This window comes from Gracilinanus agilis, chromosome 6, assembly GCF_016433145.1.
Source record: "Gracilinanus agilis isolate LMUSP501 chromosome 6, AgileGrace, whole genome shotgun sequence".
Taxonomy (NCBI): Eukaryota; Metazoa; Chordata; class Mammalia; order Didelphimorphia; family Didelphidae; genus Gracilinanus; species Gracilinanus agilis.
In genome coordinates this window covers 175,920,623-175,940,854 of record NC_058135.1, presented here as the reverse complement: position 1 = coordinate 175,940,854, position 20,232 = coordinate 175,920,623, and the positions used below count along the sequence as shown (strand labels likewise).

Here is a 20,232-nt window from a genome sequence, read left to right as displayed (position 1 = left end):
AGGAGGCCAAGAGGCTTGTGAAAATGAATCATTTTACGTAGCAATATTATTATTAAATAATAGAATTCAACATTAATTTTCCTCATTCCCTTCTCTGATTTCTTGGGAAGATCTCCTATAAATTTCAGGATTGACTAGCCAGGATATGAAAGGACCAGAAGATAATACACATTTCATGAAGGGTTGGATTGTAAAGCTAGGTGTTTTAAAAATGTGATTAATTGAAGCATTGCCAGAGAACCATTAAGTGAGGCATTTTGCTTCTAGCATAAGATCTGGAGTTGGTCTCTTGAGATATCTGGAAAAAGTTTCAGTCTAAAAATGTTCTCAACAAATCACCTAACTCTGAGTGTATCAGGAACTTAAAACTCAAATTGAACTGCAGCTGATATAGCTTAAACCAAGAATAATTTGACATCTATAACAAGCAAAAAAGGATTGAAGGGCGGTAATTTAAGAGTTATAACACTAGCCCTTTATAGTAGTCATGGAAAATAAAGTACTGTTTTCTATTAAAATGTAAATAAGATATCACAGAAGCATAAAGAAAAAAACTTCACTATTTTCACGCCATATATCTAATATGTACGTACAGCCTCTCCTGTATCTTTCTAGTCTCTCTATACACACGAATGGGCTCCATCCTTTTTATTGCCTAGATCAGTGATGGGCAAACTTTTTAAAGAGGGGGCCAAAGGAAAGGAAATGCTCATCTGTCAGTCTGCTTCTAAGGCAACTCTTTTGAAGTTTCATTGTATTTTATCCTACTCATTGTATTCATCAGATTAGGAATAATGTCCGACAGCCAATAGAACATTTCAGGGGGCCTGAATCTGGCCTAGACTATTTTTTTTTTTTTTGCCCATCACTGGCCTAGATTATTACAATAGTCTCTTCAGTGATGTGCCTGACAAAAATTTGTCACTTTTCCAATACATGTCACACATAGCTGTCAATTAATTTTTATAAAGTACAGAGAGAACCCCCCCCTTTTTTAATTGCCAAATTGCACAGGTTGGTTTTTAAATCTTGCCCCACTCTATGCCTTCATACCTCATTATACCTAAGTCAGGAATCCATTCCATCCAAATTATCATTCATGCTGATCCTTATATATGGTACTTTTATTTTCATTCTGTTTTTGCACTAGTAGTCAATGCTTGAATGCATTCTTTCCTTATTTCTGCCTCTTAGAATTCTTTGGTTCTACCAAAATTCTACTGAAGAGCCACCTTTAACATGAAGCCTTTCCTGATTCTCCAGGTCCTTATCTGGTAATTATTTTTTTATAAGTAGTTATTTAGGATCATGTCATCTTGATTTTTTTTCTTTTTGTGTCTCCATTACCTAGCACAGTCCCTGACACATACTGGGCACTTCAGAATGGCTTGCCTAATTGACTAATTTTCCAAATGAAGAAATTGCCTTAGAGAAAAATTAAATAATGTATCCAAAGACACATAGATTATAAGCAAGGGGAAAGACTCGGTGCTGTTTCCATAGACTAGATTCCCTCACAATAAAATAGGCAACTCCAATGGATAATATTAATATAACTGAAAAACAATAACATCTAGCTGGTCATTTTTTCAATGTGTATAAAACTAGTGAAGTATAAGAGTGCATATACTAAGATAACTACTTTTGTATACTGTGCAATTTAATGGTATTAAAGTTATATGAGTCAGAGGGGCTCAAGCAGATTGAGATAACCTTGGTCTCAAAGAATCCTGATTCTGAAATACTACCTTAGACACAAATTTGCTATTTGACCAGATAGCAGTGTGCCCTGTGCAACTTTCCAAGATGATGATTTGAAGAGATAACAGATAATCTTCATTTGTAGAAGTTACATAACAGAAGCACCCTATACTGATAAAAAAAAAAAATCACATATCTAGTACAAAAAGAAAGGAGATGGTGCATCCTGGAATATTGTATTAGAACTGTGATAGATGAATTTGCACAGTGAAATCCTAAAAAAATTTAAATACAAAATCCTATTTCTAAATAATGATGGATGGCCAGGGTATAGGAGAGTTGAGGAGAGGGAAAAGAGCTAGGTAGCTCAGTGGATTAAAAACCAAGTCTGGAGATAGTTGGTCCTGGATTCAAATATGGACTTCTCAACTGTGTGACCCTGGGCAAGTCACTTAACCCCAATAATCTAGCTCTTACTGTTCTTCTGCCTGGGAAATGACACCTAGAGAATTCATGTTAAGACAGAAAGTAAGGGTTTTTTAAAAGAAAAGAAAAATGACAGTGGCTAGAGAGGTGGTTTTAAAGTAGGAAAGTCTTAGACTAAGTTCTGCCTCTAAAATTAAGTGACGTTGAGAAAGTAACATCCTCTCAGGGCTCTAGAGAGTGCTCTGAAACTATTAATTGCACAGAAGATGTCAATTTGCTTTGTCAGAAGAAATTCCTCACCAAGAAATTCCTTATACCAATGAAACCCCAGGAACCTAGCTAACATTTATTATGTGAACAGCAAAGTAACCCATTTCATGGACAAGTCCAACCTTTAAGACTCAGAAGATTAGAATCTGTTTAAGCACCAGTGATGACAAAGGCCTCAGTTTATGAAATGTAACAAATCAAGATACTCAAAAAAGAGTTATATATGTGATGCAAGAAAATATTGTACATAAATGTTCTTAAGAAACAACCTTCTATAAATGATTATAGATAAAATTAAAGGTGAAAACAAAATTGACTAACCACACAGACATCTGCCTGTTTACATGAACATGTAGGGCTGATTAGTAATTCTAACTGAGACCGAAGTTTTTCATCATCCCCAAGGACCTGATTGAACTTTTTCACAAAATCTTGAGCTTTTCCAGGATCAGGCAAATTCTCTATGAAATCAAAGAAAATCCAAATAATTTATTAGATACTACTGTAGGTTTTCAAACAAGTACCAGTTTTAAAAACATTACCCTATACATAGAACTATATAGTAATAAAATAATTGAAATAAGCATTAGATGGTTGCCTTTTTTGCTTAAATTGACAATCACATGCAAAGAATTGGTGTGTTTATATGCCTAGTGAAAATTAGAAACTTATTAAATATTATATTTCCCATTAATATCAATCACATCATTAATATTAATAGTGATCTACCAAGTAAATAAAAATACTTACTCGCTATGGTCATCAGCTTTCCAAACATGGCAGAACTATTAGCTTCTGACTGAAATAAAACAAATAATCAGCTATATAAATAGATTTTTATGAGAGAAATAAAATAGTATTTTGTAACTTCCTCAGAAAAAACTGAATTTTACCTCAACTGCCCTTGGGCCAAAATATTAATATTCATGCACAGACTTAAGTCATCTACTTTAAAAGAGAAAACTCCAAGTGATGATATGGAAAAGAATACCACAGTTATCTTTTTATGCTGTATTGTGATTAAATTCTTCCTACAACATACAATTTGGGGCAATGAGGTGGCACAGTGGATAGGGCACTGGGCCTGGAATCAAATCCAGCTTCAGACACTAATTGTGTGACCCTGTGCAAATCATTTCACCTGTTTGCCTTAATCCACCGGAGAAGAAAACAGCAAACCTGACGAAGGCAGACAGGCAGAGCCAAAATAGTAGAGTAGCATGGAAAACTGGAACTGCTCTGAGAATCCTCTCAAACCAACTTTAAAATAACACTTCAAAACAAATACAAGAGTGACAGAAACTACATGGGGAGGGAATGAAGTAAATCTTCTACACACACACACAAAAAATAGAAGGTGGGAGGAGGGTGAGAGGGAGCTGGAAACAGCCAGAAGTAAAGCCATGTACTGAGTCATATAAGCAGCCCAAATCCCAGGTTCTGAGCCGAGGCAAAAGCCAAGACTCTGTCTAAGCCTACATGCCCACTCCTTTAAAGTTCCAAGCCCCAGACCAAGCCCACAGTGAGGACCCAAACCCTAGTACAAAAGTAGTTTATGGTCTGTTCAAGCCTAGGAGGAGGCCCGGAGCCCTTACAAATGGCTGAGTTGAGGACCCAAGCTCCATTACAGGGCTGGTGTAACTCAGAGCAGGGCTCTGAGCCTCTGTCCAAACAGGCAGTGAAGACCCAAACCTCAATGAAAGCCAATCCATGCCTAGTGTGATAATTGGATTAAGTCTATACTACCCATCTTTAGATTTAATCACCAAAGATGAGAACATCTCTAATTTTGGGAGGTCCCTAACCCACATGTGCTGGAGTGGGTGACAAATCAACTGATGTCCCATACAGTCCTAAGAGAAGCGTCTGTGGTAATTGGACACGCAAACTAGGAAGGAGGCACAGGAAGTGACGTGTAAGTGATCCCTTTTAAAAGAGAGAGTTAAGTGAGTCAGTGGGTCTTCTGCTAGAGAAGGAGCTCTTTCTGGTTCATGGAGGAGTGCTGGCTGGGACCCTGAGAACTTTGTGAGACTACTCTTAATATCTTCCTTTGGAATTCCACGTGGTGAGTTTAAAGACTGAATATTCCTGAACTTCTCTTAACGAACTTCCTTTTTAATAAAGACTTTGTGACTGAAGCTTTTGCTTCATTTGCCTCTGGGGCCCCTCCGGGCCTCTGGCTTTAGGATCAAGGCCTTTTTCCCCCAGCTGAGGGTTAATTAGATCTACCTGGATTAATGAGGGAATCAGAGAAAAGTACCTACTGTGTTGAGTCTTTCCTTATTTATTTATTTATTTCTGTTTATTTCCATTATTTCCTTATTTCTTCTTTCTCTTCTCAATTGTAAATAAATTTCCATAAAATTCAATTTTGACTTGAGGTTATTCCTTAATTGGGGAAATTTCCCCTGGTGAGCAATCTTTAATATATTCAGCCCAAAAACTGCTTTTCCCCATTACACTAGCTGATGCTAGCATAAGGGAGGCCCAGAGAGCTTCCTAAGCCCAGGCTCCCCAAGCTCCAGCACATCAAGTTAGTGTAGGCTCACAGTGAAGCTCAGGCCCTACCAAAGCCTCTAGTGAGGCCCCAAAGCAAAGCAGTCTGCAGTCAATCTGGCCTGTGTAAGCCCAGAGTGAGGCTCAGAGCCCTGCCCAGACTTGAGATGAGTCCCTAAGTCACAGCACAAGGTATCTCACAATGCTCTGAGCCTTGTAACGCATAATGAGTCCCTAGAGGAGACTAAATCTACAGTGACAAGGCGGCTTTCAGAGCTCTCAGCTCACAGTCCATCATATAATCATGGAAGAATTAAAACTTGAAGAAACCCTGAACTAGAGCTGAGGGTAGTAGAAAAGAAAAATTCAAATTTAAGGAACTGTATCCTTTAAGAACTGTAAAGATGGGATTAACTCTCCCCTGCCTACTTTTAGATTTAATCACCAGAAGTATATACACCCCCACTTTACCATAAAGGAGGTCCACAACCCATGTCTTAAAGTAGGTGACGACTCAGAAACAAGGGACTGCCCCTTGGGCATTCACAAGAAAATTTATAAACTACAATTAGTCCTTGTAAAGTGGAAGGAAGGCACAGGAAGTGATGCAAAAAAGTGTCTTTAAAAGTAGTTGCAATTTCCTGTGACCAGGGCTTTTTCCTTCAAACTTGGCCTTGGAGAAGCTCTGGCTTGGGACCTCAGATGGCTTCTGGTAAGACTGCTCTTGGATCTTCTCCCTTTAGATCAGGGGTCGGCAACTTCTTTGGCCGTGAGAGACATGAACGCCACATTTTTTAAAATGTAATTTCGTGAGAGCCATACAGTGCTCACAGTGCTCGCTTGTGTAACAGCGCCTGAAAAAAAATTGACTTTATGGCTCCTGCAGAAAGAGCCAGATATGGCTCAAAAGCCATATGTTGCCGACCCCTGCTTTAGATGTTGGACTGGTGACTGGAAAAAGTTGACCTTCCTTTCCTGACTATTGGAGAGATTAACAACGGATAGGCCATGTGGGTGATACCTAATTTACCTCTGGGCCCTCCAGCTAGGGTTTTGGAGCCCTGCCAGAGCAAAGCTAGGCCCCAGAGCAGATATTTAGCTCATTAAGCTAGATTTCTTACTCTAACCTCTTTCTCATTTCTCTACCTTACTCTTTCCCTCTATTTTGTAAATAAATACTGCTATAAAAACATTTTGACTTGAGTTATATTAATTTCAGCAACCATACTCATATATATTTAGTCCAAACTTAATTTTTAACCATTACAGAACAGAGCCCACCTTTAAGATAAAGTTTTTTTTTTAAAAAACCTGGGGAAATGAGCAATCAGCAAAAAATTATCTAAACATAGGAAATGATTATGGAGAAAATTATATGAGCAAAGCATAGACTCAGAAGGGGACAGTGAGATCAAAGCAACTACATGCAAAATGTCAAAGAAAAATGGGAATTGGTCTCAGGTTCTAAAAGAGCTCAAAAAGGAATTTAAAAAATCAAATAAGAGAAATATAAAATTGGAAGGAGAAATAAAAGTAATGTAAAAATGAAAATAAAAGTTTAAGAGCAGAATTGGCCAAATAGGTACAAAAATCTAATGACCAAATGGAAAATGAAGTTCAATACCTCATGAAAGAAAATAATTCTAGAAAAATTAGAATTGGGCAACAGAAGAGAAAGAAATAAAGAAAAAAGAAAGGAAGAAAGAAAGAGAAAAAATAGAATAAATGAAATTTCTGTTTGAAAATAGATACGAGAGACAATTAAAGAATTACTGGACTACCTGAAAGTCATGATGAAAAAATAAGCCTAGACATATTACGAGAAGTTTTCAAAGAAAACTGCCCTGATATTCTTGAACAAGAGTGTAAAATAGAAATAAAGAATCCACAGATAACCTCCTGAAATAAATCGACAAATGACAACTTAAGGAATATTATAGCAAAATTTAGAGTTCCCAGGCCAAGGAGAAAATACTGCAAGGAATCAGAAAAAAAACAATTCAGATACCATGGAGACACAGTCAAGATTACACAAAACTTAGTAGCTTCAATATTAAAGCATCAGAAGGCTTAGAATACATTCCAGAATGCAAAAGAACTAGGGTTACAACCAAGAATCATCTCCCCAGAAAAACTGAGTATATTCAAAAGAGGAAAAAATGGTCATTTAATAAAACAAAAGATCTCCAAGCATTCTTGATGAAAATATCAGACCTAAATAGAAAAATCTGGTGTCCAAATTCAATACTCAAGAGAAGGATAAAAACGTAAATGGGGAAAAGAAAATTTAAGGGATTGAATAATGTTGAAATGTTTATATTCCTACATGGAAAAATGATATTTGTAATTTGAAAATTCTATCATTAACAGAATCATTAGGAGTATACAGAGTATACCAGGAGTAACTTTGTATAATGACAAAAAAAGTGCAAAAAGAAAAGAAATATAAATATATATAAAACATATAATATATTATAAATACATGATGTAGTTATAACTACATTATATTTATATTAATTAATAAATGTAATGTATAATTTATAAATAAATTTATAACATAATTACATATAATATTATATATGAATATAATATAAATACATGATAATAATTTATAAATATATATATCAAGGGTTGAATAAGATTGCACTGAGAGAAAAGGGAAAAATAGGTAAAATGGCATAAATTATATCAGCTAAAAGAGACAACAAAACTATGACAGTGGAGGTGAGGATAAAAGTGGTCTCAGCCAATGCTTAAATAAGTGATGGGGAACCTGTGGTACAGGTGCCAAAGACTGCACACAGAACACTCTCTGTGGGCACACATGTTGCATCTCCAACCAGAGTTTGTTATTAAAAAGGCAGAGGGACTTGGGTGGATCCTCTCCCTCCTGTGAAGATGGGATTAACTCTACCCTGCCCATTTTTAGATTTAATTACCAGAAGTGGATACAACCCACTTACACTTGAGTGGGGGAGGTCTATAACCCACATGTGCAAAAGTGGGTGACAAATCAGAATAGATTGACTGACCCCTGGGCAGTCCTAAGCAAAGCTTTAGCCAGTAATTGGTACACGTAAAATAGAAGGAAGGCACAAGAAGTGACAAAAGGAATGGTCTTTAAAAGTGGCCAGAACTTCCTGGGATGCTTTTTTTCACCTTCAACTTGACCCTGGAGAGGCTCTGGCTGAGGCTGAGGACTGAGGACTGAGGACTGCTTTCCCTTAGAACTACGACATGGGTGAGTGAAAAAGTCTGACTCCCTTACTTGCCTTTTTCCTGGAGGTACTGGTCTTGGGAGGGGCCCCTCATCTGGAGAAGGCCTTGTGGCTAAAACCCTTGTTAACTGACCCTTAGGTCCTCCAGATGGGGCTACTGGAATCCTCCCAGAGGAAGCCAGGGCTTGTGCACACAGACTAACTCATTAAGATAGAACTCTTACTCTGCCGTCTTCTCATTTCTCTACTTTCCCTTTTCCCCTCTATTTTATAAATTGCTAAAAATCATGTGGAATTAATTAATTTTAATTGCTGGCAACCATAAATTCAGTCCAACCATAATTTTTACCCTTTTTATACTCCCATCCATCTCCACCATGCCTGATGACATTTTTTCCCATCCCCTACCCCTCTGCCCAGCAGCCCAATGGGAGTGCAGATAGGGTAAGGTGGGTGGCTCACAAACGGCAGAGCTGGAGGGGAAAATAAAGCCTCTAGGGCCACTCCTCTTCCCCTCATTACATTTGCTGAGGAGATTCCTCACTTCACCCTCCCCTCTACCCAGCAGCCCAAGGGGAGCCCTTTCTCCCACCCCTCTGTGGAGTAGAATAGGAGTGGGGGTAGGCATAGACTCTCTGGGGGCAAGGCATCTAAAATGTTTGTCATCATTGGCTTAAACTTTACATTCATCTTGATTAACTCAAATAGAAAATACCTAATGAGTATGGGGTACAGAATTCTATTTTATCCTCTAGAGAAGCAGGAAAAGAATAAGAAGGGTGGGTGGGGGTGGAGAGGGGAATTGGGCTGGGTGATTAAAACAAAACAGTTCTGAAGAGTGACAGAGTGAAAGGAGGGAGAAAGAGCAGGATCAAAAGGGAAAATAAGACAGAGGAGACTAAACAGATGGTGATCATAACTTGGAATGTAAATGGGATGAACTTACCCATAAAAATGGAAGTGTACAGCAGAGTGTATTTATTAAAAATTAGAATCCTATATGTTGTTTACAAGAGACATTTGAGGCAAGGAAACACATGCAGAGTACAGGTAAGGGGATGGAGCAGAATCTATTAGGCTTTAGCTGAAGTAAAAAAAGCAGGAGTGGCAATTATAATCTCAGACAATGTTAAAGCAAAAAGAGATCTGATCTAAAGAGATAAGGAAGGAAATAACATCTTACTAAAAGGTACAACAAAAAATGAAGTAATATCAAAACTAAACATATATGCACCAAATAATATAGCCTAAAAATTTTTAGAGAAGAAATTAAATGAGCTCCGGGAGGAAATAGACAATAAAACTATATTAGTGGGAGACCTCAACTTCTGCCATTCAGGTCTTGATAACCAAAAAAATATACAAAAAGAAAGTAAAAGAAGTGAAAAGTTAGAACTAATAGAACTCTGGAGAAAACTGAATGGAAATAGAAATTAATATACCTCTTTTTCAGAGGCAAATAGCATCTACAAAAAAAAAATGACTATGTTACCAGGGCATAAAAACTTCATAACCAAATGCAGAAAAGCAGGAATAATAATGCATCCTTTTCAGATCACAATGAAAGAAAAATTATAATCAATATATATTTCAATAGGAAGACAAATCAAAGATTAATTGGAAACTAAATAATCTAATGCTAAAAAAAGGGGTGGGTTCAAAGAAGAAATTATAGAAATAATAGATTCATTCATTAGTGAGAAAGACAATGAGGAGACAACATAAAAAAATTTATGGAATTTAACCAAAGCAGTACTTAGAAGAAAATTTATATCTCTGAACACTTACATCAGTAAAAGAAAGAAAAATCAGATCAATGAATTAGACATGCAACTAAAAAAAGTAACTAGGAAAACACCAAATTTAAAATCTCCAATAAAAAACTAAATAGGAATTCCTAAAAAAAATTTTTCTTAAGTTGAGAGAAGTACTGAACCTAAGCCTAGGAGTTGGTTTCATGAAAAAATAAAATAAAATAGAGCACTGGTTAATTTGATTTAAAAAAAAAAAAGAAGAAAATAAAATACAAGTATCAGAAAAGCAAAAAGGGTGAATTCACCACCAAAGAGGAAATTAAAGTAACCATTAGGAACTATTTTGTTCAATTATATGGCAATAAATCTGACAATCTAGATGAAATGGATGGATAGTTATGAAAAATAAACTGCCCAGGTTAACAAAAGAAGAAACAGAATACATAAATAATCCCATTTCAGAAAAAGAAATTGAACAAACTACCAAAGAATTCCCTAAGAAAAAATTCCCACAGCCAGATGGATTTACAAGTCAATTCTATCAAACATTTAAAGAACAATTAATCCCAATACTATATAAACTATTTGGGAAAATAAGCTAAGAAGGAGTCTTACCAAATTATTTTTAAAAAACAAATATGGTGCTCATACCTAAGTCAGGAAGACCAAAAACAGAGAAAGATAATTACATACTAATTTCCTTAATGAATATTGATGCAAAAATCTTAAACAAAATAGTAGCAAGGAGACTACAGCAATACGTCACAAGGATAATGCACTAATATGGTGATGGTGAACCTATGACACACATATCAATACTGACATGCATAGACATTTAATGACACGTGGTCACATACAGAAAAGTATGGGGCCTCATGCTGAGGATGAAACATTTGCTGTATTGTATGTAGTGTAGACACTGTGCACTATAGATGACAATTCTACCTATATTAATTTACCTATTTTGGTTTATTTAATACAGTTATATATTACAATTATACATTTTTGTTATTTAAACTATAAATATTGTGAAATTATGGGTTTTTTTCCTCAAACACCACCCAAGTTATGCTTGTTTTTTTGGTGAATTTTGACTCACAAAGCTCAAAAAGTTGACCATCACTGCACTAATACCAGGTGGGATTTATACCAGGAATACAAAGCTGGCTTAATATTAGCAAAATTATTAGCATAATTGCCCATTATTTCAACAGATGTAGAAAAGTCTGAGCTGATGTAATTAAAATGGCAATTCTACCTAAATTAATTTACTTATTCAGTGCCATACCAATCAAACTACCAAATAATTATTTTATAAAACTAGAAAAAATAATAATTCACCTGGAAGAACAAAAAGATGAAGAATATGAAAGGAATTAATGAAAAAAAAAATGTGAAGAACAATGACTAGCAGTACCAGTCTCATTTCTCAAATACATAGAAAACCAAGTCAAATTTATAAGAACACAAGCCGTTCCTCAATTGACAAATGATCAAAGGATATGAAGAATCTATTTTCAAATTAAGAAATCAAAGCTATCAATAATCATAAGAAAAAATGTTCCAAATCAATATTGATTAGAGAAATGCAAATTAAAACAATTCTGAGATACTGCCACATACTCATATGACAAAGGAAAGTGGTAAATGCTGAAAGGGATATGGCAAAATTGGGACAATAATGCATTGTTGGTGAAATTATAAACTGATCCATCCATTCTGGATGGCAATTTGGAACTATGCACAGTGGCTACTCTTTAATCCAGTAAGACCACTACTGAGTCTGTATCCAAAAGAGATTAAAAAAAAAAAAAAGGGGGGGGGGGAATGGCCTACTTCTACAACAATATTTATCGCAGTCCTTTTTGTGGGGGCAAAGAATTAGAAATTAAAGATGTCCATCAATTTGGGAATGGCTGAACAAACTTTGGTATATGTTGATGATGGAATACTATTATATTGTAAGAAATCAAGAAGATGATTTCAGAAAGAGCTGGAAGGACCTATATGAATTGATGCAGAGTGAAATAAGCAGAACTGGGAGAACATTGTACATGGTAATAGCAATACTGTGGAGTGATCAACTACGATAGACTTAGTTACTCTCAGCAATACAATGATCTAGAATTTATGACAAAGAATGTGATCCATCTCCAGAGAAAGAACTGTTGGGAATCAAAATGCAAATCAAAACGTATGATTTTTCATTTTAGTTTATTTATATTTTTATTTTTGGGTTTTGGTTTTATATGATTATTCTCTTACAAAAAAGAACAATATGGAAATATATTGTGCATAATACATGTATAACCTAGATCAGTGATGGCAAACTGCGGGGGAGGGAGAGGAAGGAGAGGTCAGATGCAGCCCCCTGAAATGTTCTTCTGGCATTGCTATTCCTAATCTGACGAATACAATGAGTAGGATACTATACAATGAAACTTCAAAAAGTTGCCTTAGAAACAGACCGACAGATGAGCATTTCCTTTCCTTTGGCCCCCTCTTTATGAGGTTTGCCCATCATTGACCTAGATCTTATTGCTTACCACCTCTGAGAAGGGAGAGAAGGAGACTATTTGGATCACATAATTTCAGAAAACTTGTGTGGAAAATTGTTAATATATGTAATTGGCAAAATAAAATACCTTCTTTATAACTTCAAAGAAAAAAAATCCATCGAATCACAAAATATTGGATACGATTGAATGACTGAACAACAGCAAAAACACAATTACAGTGGAGAAATAATAAGAATGGATTGTGTTGGTTAACTCCAGAGACTTTGGGAAAAGTCTTGGTAGAAAAGAAAATGAAGAAAAAAAACACCATAAATTAACTTTTAAATAAATACATTCTTGAAATTAATGACATTTAAACTATAAAAAATTTAGCAAAGCTTATGGCTCAACTACGTGCTGCAGAAAACATTCATTTAATGCACTGGACAGCTGAAAAAATTTCTTTTCTTCCAAAGTTTTATTAATATTCTATTTCTTACAATTTCTATCCTCCTCCAAAATGCAATGTATTTTGTCAATGTAAAGAAAAACATATATTACTTTTAAAATGTTTACATCTTGTAAATCAAACCAGCTGCACTTAAGAGTATTTTCTTATACATATAAAAAATCTCATTGCATAATAATAATATATATAAAGATCACCATCTGCTCTGCAGATCTGGCACTCTAGCATATCTATAATATGGTGCTGCTACAAAGTGTTCATAATGATGGCTACAAAACATTAGAATAGGATCACATATTTAGAGCTGGAAAGGACTGAAAGCATCTGGACTAATACCTTTATTTTACAAAAGAGGAAACCAGGGCAAAGAAGGGTTAAATATCTAAAACACATTGTACATTATTTCTTCTCCTCCTCCACTCTATAACCCAAACAAAGTGACTGAGGCCTTGTCTTCACACATAATACTCTAACCTCTTTTCTGTATACCTTTGAACTGGAAGTATATCATCTTCCACTTCTATTCCATAGAATCACTTTTTCTACAAAAGAAAGCTCAAGTATCACATTATACCAGAAGCCTATCCTGATCTGTCACCCACAGATACTTCTAATATGTCACTACTTTGAATGTATACAGTCTCTATGTTTATTCATTATATATTCACCTACATGTCTCCTTAGTTAGATTGTAATATCCTTGAGGAAAGAGATTTGTTTATTCTTTGCATTTGCATTGTCCCAGCAAGTAGTGCAGTGATTCCCAAAGTGGGCACCACCACTCCCTGTTGGGTGCTGCAGAAATCCAGGGAGGCAGTGATGGCCACAGGTGCATTTGGGGGCAGTGATAGTATGTGACAAGGGGTACCAAGTAGTATTTTTTCTGGAAAGGAGGCAATAGGCCAAAAAAGTTTGGGAACCACTGACCTACCACATAATAGGCACTTAATACTGGATGACTAATTGATTGAATCAATCTCAATCATCAAAGGCAAGTTCATTTATTATCTACATTATTTTAATGATGAGTATATTTTAATGTTTGAAAACAGTAAATTCAGGAAGGGAACACATTATATTTACTCATTTACATATATGATTTGACAGAACATAACATTTCTCTAAGAATTCTGTGTCCATTTAAAAAACATTCATAGAAAATATAATGCTTGAAGTATAAGGCAGAATTGTAGAATGGAAATAATGCTACATTTGGAACTGGAGGACATAGATTTCAATCTTGGCTTTGGTATCTTCGGAATTTATGGTCTCTTGGAAAATCACTCATCTGTAAAATGAGGGAGTTGGGACTGGTCTGTGATGCTCCTCCCAGTTCTGATTCTATGGCCCTTTAATCTTTTACTTCAGGAAAACAGATCTAAGTAGCTTCCTCTTCCTTCTCTATGCATATACAGGTATACAAAAAGTGGAAAACTTTTCACCAGTAAAGGTGCACCTCCCCCTCCATACCCATCTCCCCTCTGCCCAATCAACTCACGGGTGGCTGTTTGTGCAAATCCAGTAACTCCCGTACATGACTCCTGAGTAGATTCTGGCACTTCCACATTTCATTGAGTGCCCTGTAAACAGTTTTAAATTGGGAAAAAGTATGGTACATAAAAACAAAATTATCAAACTTTATCACCCTTCTTTGGAGGGTATGACTATCTTATGAATGCATCTATTTTTTACATCATTCTAAAATCTGAAGCAAAGTCAAATTTGATAAATTTATATTCTTGCAATTAAAATTATTCTTTCAAATGAAAAGTCAATTAAAATAAGAATGTTGCAAATTCTCTCAGGAGATAAAAAATATTATAAATAGGGCAACATCTATATAAGTTGTGAATTGGAGAAAGTTTGTCTTTAGTTCAACTAGTTTCCTTGTTCTGAGCTATTTTTTCCCTTTCTTGTATTTCATTCATGGGTAAAAGATAAAGGAAATCTTAAATCTCCTATGAGTATATTATTTTAGGGGCGATTAAAGTCTTAAAAATAAAGAGAACCAGTAAAAACCATAGAACATATTTGTTTAGATCATGTTCCCCACAAAATTACTCTGTAAAGGCCTTCTCTGCTTATGCTCACAGGTTATCTCTGATGACAAACTAATATATGTGTTAACCCCTCTGCAAAAGTAGCAAATATTTAACTAATTTTCAATGAATGAGCTATAAAAAGCAAATGCTTCTACAAAAAGAAATAACTTTAAAAAAATCTTAGAGATACTGTACTTAACTTACTTTACAGCATTTGGATCCAAGCTGGCATACAAATAATATAAACATTTCATTCTTTCTTCTGTTTCAAGATTGTGAGGAACAAGGTACTGAGCAAAGATTTTTTCTACCAACAACCTGTGAAAGAACAAAATGACATTAAATTTTGTTACTAACCTTTCACAAAGCATAACATGATTTTTAAGGGACTTTTTCACACATAGTTGACACATTGGCTGGTGGCTTCTGCATCCATGGATGACTAATTCTTTCATCAACATGAACATATTATTTGATTTATGATTATAGTAACTGCTTGAGGAACCAGATGGTATTTTGTGATTTTGATTTTCTGAAGTTTATAGCCTTTCTTCCTAAAAGAATTTTATCTATATATACATATATGTAAGCGTTTGGGAAGAGAGAGATTGTCTCTCTGTGTGTGTGCGTGTGTGCGTGTGTGTGTGTCTGTCTGTCTGTCTTCCATAGCTGAAGATAAGAGTAATGTTTGGAAAATAAATTCAATGGTGATTACTTCTGCTAAGACCTTACTGTTTTATGGGAAATTTCTTATTCTTTTATTTAAACTCAAAAGTATATACAAGAACGCACATTTTTTTATGATCATAACTAAAATTCTAAATCTGAACGGGCTCAACATTTTAATGAGAATATTTTTATATACTAATATCATGGGAGAATGGTAGACTCACTTGTCATCAATGCTATTTTGATAATATATGTGCAAAAGTTTATCCTTTATCCAGCTCACTTTCTCAGCAGCTTCCCTCCCAGCTTCTGCATGAAGACAGTACTTCTTATAAAGTTGGGCGAGGCCCATCATAGCTTCTTTTCGAACTCTCCACTGAAAAAAAAAGTTTTTAAAGTAAATTTTAATTAAGTATTCCAAAGCATAATGATAAGAGGGACAATTATTAAGGTCGCATTATAGAAACTAGGTAAAATGACAATTTCTAGGAAATTAAAGTGCTACAATCCAGTTGAGACTCTCCCTCTCCATTTCCCTACCTTCTACCTTCCTAATTGTAAATAAACTACCATAAAACCGATCTTGACTTGGGTCTATTTTAATTATGGAATCAATCTCAATTATTGATTCCTGGTGGCCACACCTTAAAATATATGTCTATATAATATCTAATTTTTCCCTATTACAATATATTTCCCCAATGGCCTTTGAGAAAGACACAGAAGACCAAGGAAGATTATAATACATTTTACGGTCACATAACAGTGTTATACTAAAGCCCACCTATGTATACTAAACTGAATTGACCATCAGAACACATACAAACAAAAAAGTGGCCCTTCTAGCTGGTATTTAATAGCTGAACCAATGGCACAACAAATTACTTTATGATGGACTCTTCTTTACTAATTTTGTGAAACAACAACAAAAACAAACTTGGAAACCTATGTAGTCAGATCATGCTAATGATCACCAGAAAAACAAAAACCCACGCTGAGGTAAATATTAATAGATTGCTTTATGTTCTACTTTATTGATAATCAAATTATGGTGACTTTTCCAAAGTATTTCAATCAATTTTATGGGGAAAAAAAGAAATAATACTCCTTTTCAAATTTATTCTGTCCTTTTAAATGGACTCCTATCTAATTTATCATATTAAGCTAACTTAAATATACCAAAACTCTTTAGAATTGTAAGCTCTTTCAGGAAGGGGTCAGTATCTCATTTTCATCTAAGTATTAATACCTAGAAATGAGGATTTGCATATAGCAAGAACTCAATAAAAAAATGTGCTAAAGTAAAATGAAATCATGACAAATTAACCAGAGTTAATGAACAAAGATGTTTATAATAACTTTATAATAAAAATAGTTCCATCACTTGAAGTGTCTTAATCCTTTCCTACTTTCTTTTGGAAAATATCTTTTCTTTTTATGGCAAGACATTTTAGTCATAAAATGATCAAAATTTATTACTAAATATACTAGAATAAGAGATGGAATTATTTAATAAAGCATCTTCTACATGAAAGTCTTTTCCTGATCCTTTTAGGTGCTAGTGATCTTTCCACCTGAAATTTCTTTCAAACTACTTTGCTATTATTGCCTATTTACTTATATGTGTTTTACTATGTAAGACAGAATTTCCTTAGGTTCAGGAACAATTTGATTTTTGTCTTTCAATCTCCAGCACTTAGCATATTGCCAGGCACTCAGTATTTAATAAAGGCTTGTTGATCATGTAGTTCAGCTCACATGTTAATAAAAAGAGGGCATTAATAATATTTCAAATTTCTAAAAAAATTATTTTGCATATATTGTCTTATTTGATCTGGACAAAAAAATTTTGATAGGTAATATTATTATTTCCATTTTACAAATGAAGAAACTGAGGCTCAAAGATGTTCAATGACTTGCCTATGGTGAACATAATTACTAGGGAATGGAGGGAAGATTTGAAGGCAGGGCTCTCCTGATTCCAGTCCTCTATTTACTACATCATGCTATTTCCCTATAGACAAAGGAAATTAAATCAATCATAAATATAGAATATGCTAGAACACAAAGTTGGTTAGTGCCAGAGCCAGGAATAGAATTCTTGTCACAACTATTAATTTAGACATACATAGGGAAATACTATTAAAAATAAAATTAACAGCAAGGCTAAAATATTTTCCAACTAAGAAGGAACTCCACAAATAACTATATTATCCTAAACCATAAAAACAAATTTTATACTTTAGAAAAATGCACTAAATAAACAAGTACAAGCTAACCACTAGGTGGAGTGTCATGTTATTTAAAATAAAGAAAGCATGTAAATGGTACTAGCACTGAACAAGTTAAATAGTAGCAATACTATTAAATACTAGCCTACCATGTGTACATTTAAAAACTATCATAATGCAAAGACATGTCATATTTTTGAGGTTAAAAAATTACTTTTTCTTTTTAAACTGAAGTTATGTCATTTTAGTCTGAGAGGACTCATAACAAGCTACACAAAAATCACTAACTGTAGTCCATTAGTTTAAAACTTCTGATGTGACAACCATTTTACCTTGCATGTGATTTCTCATTATCTCTAGGTGCTGTCACCAATGTTTCCTCTTTGGTATACTTATACCTCCAACTCAGTGTGCCAAGTGTAATTACTTGCTGCTTACTAGAAAAAATTCCCTAGCAAAACATTTCTCAGCTTGGCTTTGTTGTTTCAGTCATGTCCAACACTTATGACCCCATTTTAGGGTTTTCTTGGCAAGGCTTATTTGCCATACTCTTCTCTAGTTCATTTTACAGTTAATAGTTCATTTTACAGATAAGGAACTGAGACAAACAGGATTAGTGACTTGCCCAAGGTCACACAACTAGTAAGTGTGTGCAGCTAGATTTGAACTCAAGAAAATGAGTGTTCCTGGTTTGAAACAAAGCATTCTATCCACCCCACCACCTACCTTGGCTTAATAACATATAAATAGGATTTCTTCATAAGATTTTATACAGTAAAAAATTCCTTCCTTAGCAGTTGGAGAGAACACTTCACTTTTATAGATTTTCTTCATAAAAGGTATTCCAGAACCTTGATTATTATTTAATAATTTCACCAAATGAAATTTTATAAATCCACCAAATGGTGGATGGGTAAAGCCAAAGTATAATGGTGTTAAGTTTTCATAAAGGTAGACTAACAAGAGGAAAATCTTCACAATCCCTCAATCCATTATTTAAAAATAATCAAGAGTAGCTCCAGGGGAAATTTCGAATTCACTATATTCTTAGAGATATCTTAATATTCAATGATTAAATACAAAATACACTAAATAATTTTTAAAGGAAAAAATTATTTTTCTGTTCCATATTCTATTTAAGACCAAACCAAAAAAAATACAAAGATTAAAAGTTTTGTAACTATACCCGTTTGTCCAATGTTCTTTCCCTCACAAAGCCAAGTAACTGATCATTGACTAAAGAAAGGTCTCTTTTGCCAGCTGTTATTATGGTAACAATGACGTCATGACGAATAGCTTCTTCTGGATCATGAGACCTAACCTTCAAGTATTCTGTTACAAGAGAAGGGAAACATGTTCATCAAGAAAGTAGACAGGCAATTTAAAAAGATACCTTAAATTACTTGACAAATACTAAAAGGAGAGTGCATTAAGCTTTGAGATGTTTTCACAAAACATACAAATGAAAATATATTTTTTGGGTAAATACTCAAATTTGCTATGTCATATGGTGGTGTAAAATACCCACAGTATCAATAAAATAATAGTGAAAATAATTTTAGGGCCTTCTTTTAAGTAATAAAATATCAACAGAACTTCATGAGTAAATATAGAATTTCATTTACAGAAAAGAAGGTATAAATTGAAGGATAATTTTTTAATGTTCTATAACCCTTAATATGAATTAATGTTAAAATATTTCATTTCTATATTATTCAATGAAAAAAATCTATAATTCTTTTATAGGGTACCTATAATAAAAGAATAAACTTTCTCCAATGTACATATAAACCAAATTTGATAAAAATTGTCCAATTTGATTAGTGAAAATTGAAACTTAATGAAAACCTTTGGAAAAGAACAAATAGCTACTGGTAAATAAGTCATGCAATGCAAGGGATAAAAAACATTATGAGTTCCAATGCCACAGTGTACAACCACAATAGCGCCAAACAAAATCCATGTCTGGATAAGCCAATGGAAAAGGAAAATCTGTACCCAAACTCAATATACCTCCCAGATTATAACGTTATTAGAATTACTATCTATTCAAATAATTTTAACAAAAATATCCATTAGAATTTCATTTGTATAAATTTAGACATGTGTACCTTTCAAAAGCTTCCTAAAAACTGGTAAGATCCATCCATAAATTAAGTCTTATATATTCCTTAAATTTGCATAAACATTTAACACAGTATTTATCATTTTAAATTACTTGTCTTACCTGTAAGGTCCTTTGCTAAGTCTGGGTGATTCATTAAACAGTGACTTGCAAATTTCACACTTTCTAACCTCACTGGAACATGAATGTCATTAAATCTAAAAGGAGGATATTGTTAAATATTAATTTTGAATAAATAGTTTTCTTGCCACAAAAGATAAAATAAGCAAATGTTTCAAAAAGTACTTAATGACCACAAAGCTAGTTGATGATAGTGAGGTTTCATTATATAAA

General features: G+C 34.2%; 1 protein-coding gene across 1 annotated transcript in view; it reads right to left on the bottom strand.

Annotated features, from left to right (window-relative positions):
- The window catches only part of PDS5A (PDS5 cohesin associated factor A), a 204,231-nt gene that overhangs the window by 73,811 nt on the left and 110,188 nt on the right, over positions 1-20,232 (bottom strand). Inside the window, exons 9-15 of the mRNA XM_044680438.1 lie at positions 20,002-20,096; positions 18,961-19,106; positions 15,768-15,919; positions 15,079-15,192; positions 14,331-14,412; positions 3,148-3,196; positions 2,719-2,858 (exon numbers count right to left, since the gene is read on the bottom strand). Of these exons, the coding sequence (XP_044536373.1) occupies positions 2,719-2,858; positions 3,148-3,196; positions 14,331-14,412; positions 15,079-15,192; positions 15,768-15,919; positions 18,961-19,106; positions 20,002-20,096 (778 nt within the window). The remainder of the gene's footprint in view (positions 1-2,718; positions 2,859-3,147; positions 3,197-14,330; positions 14,413-15,078; positions 15,193-15,767; positions 15,920-18,960; positions 19,107-20,001; positions 20,097-20,232) is intronic.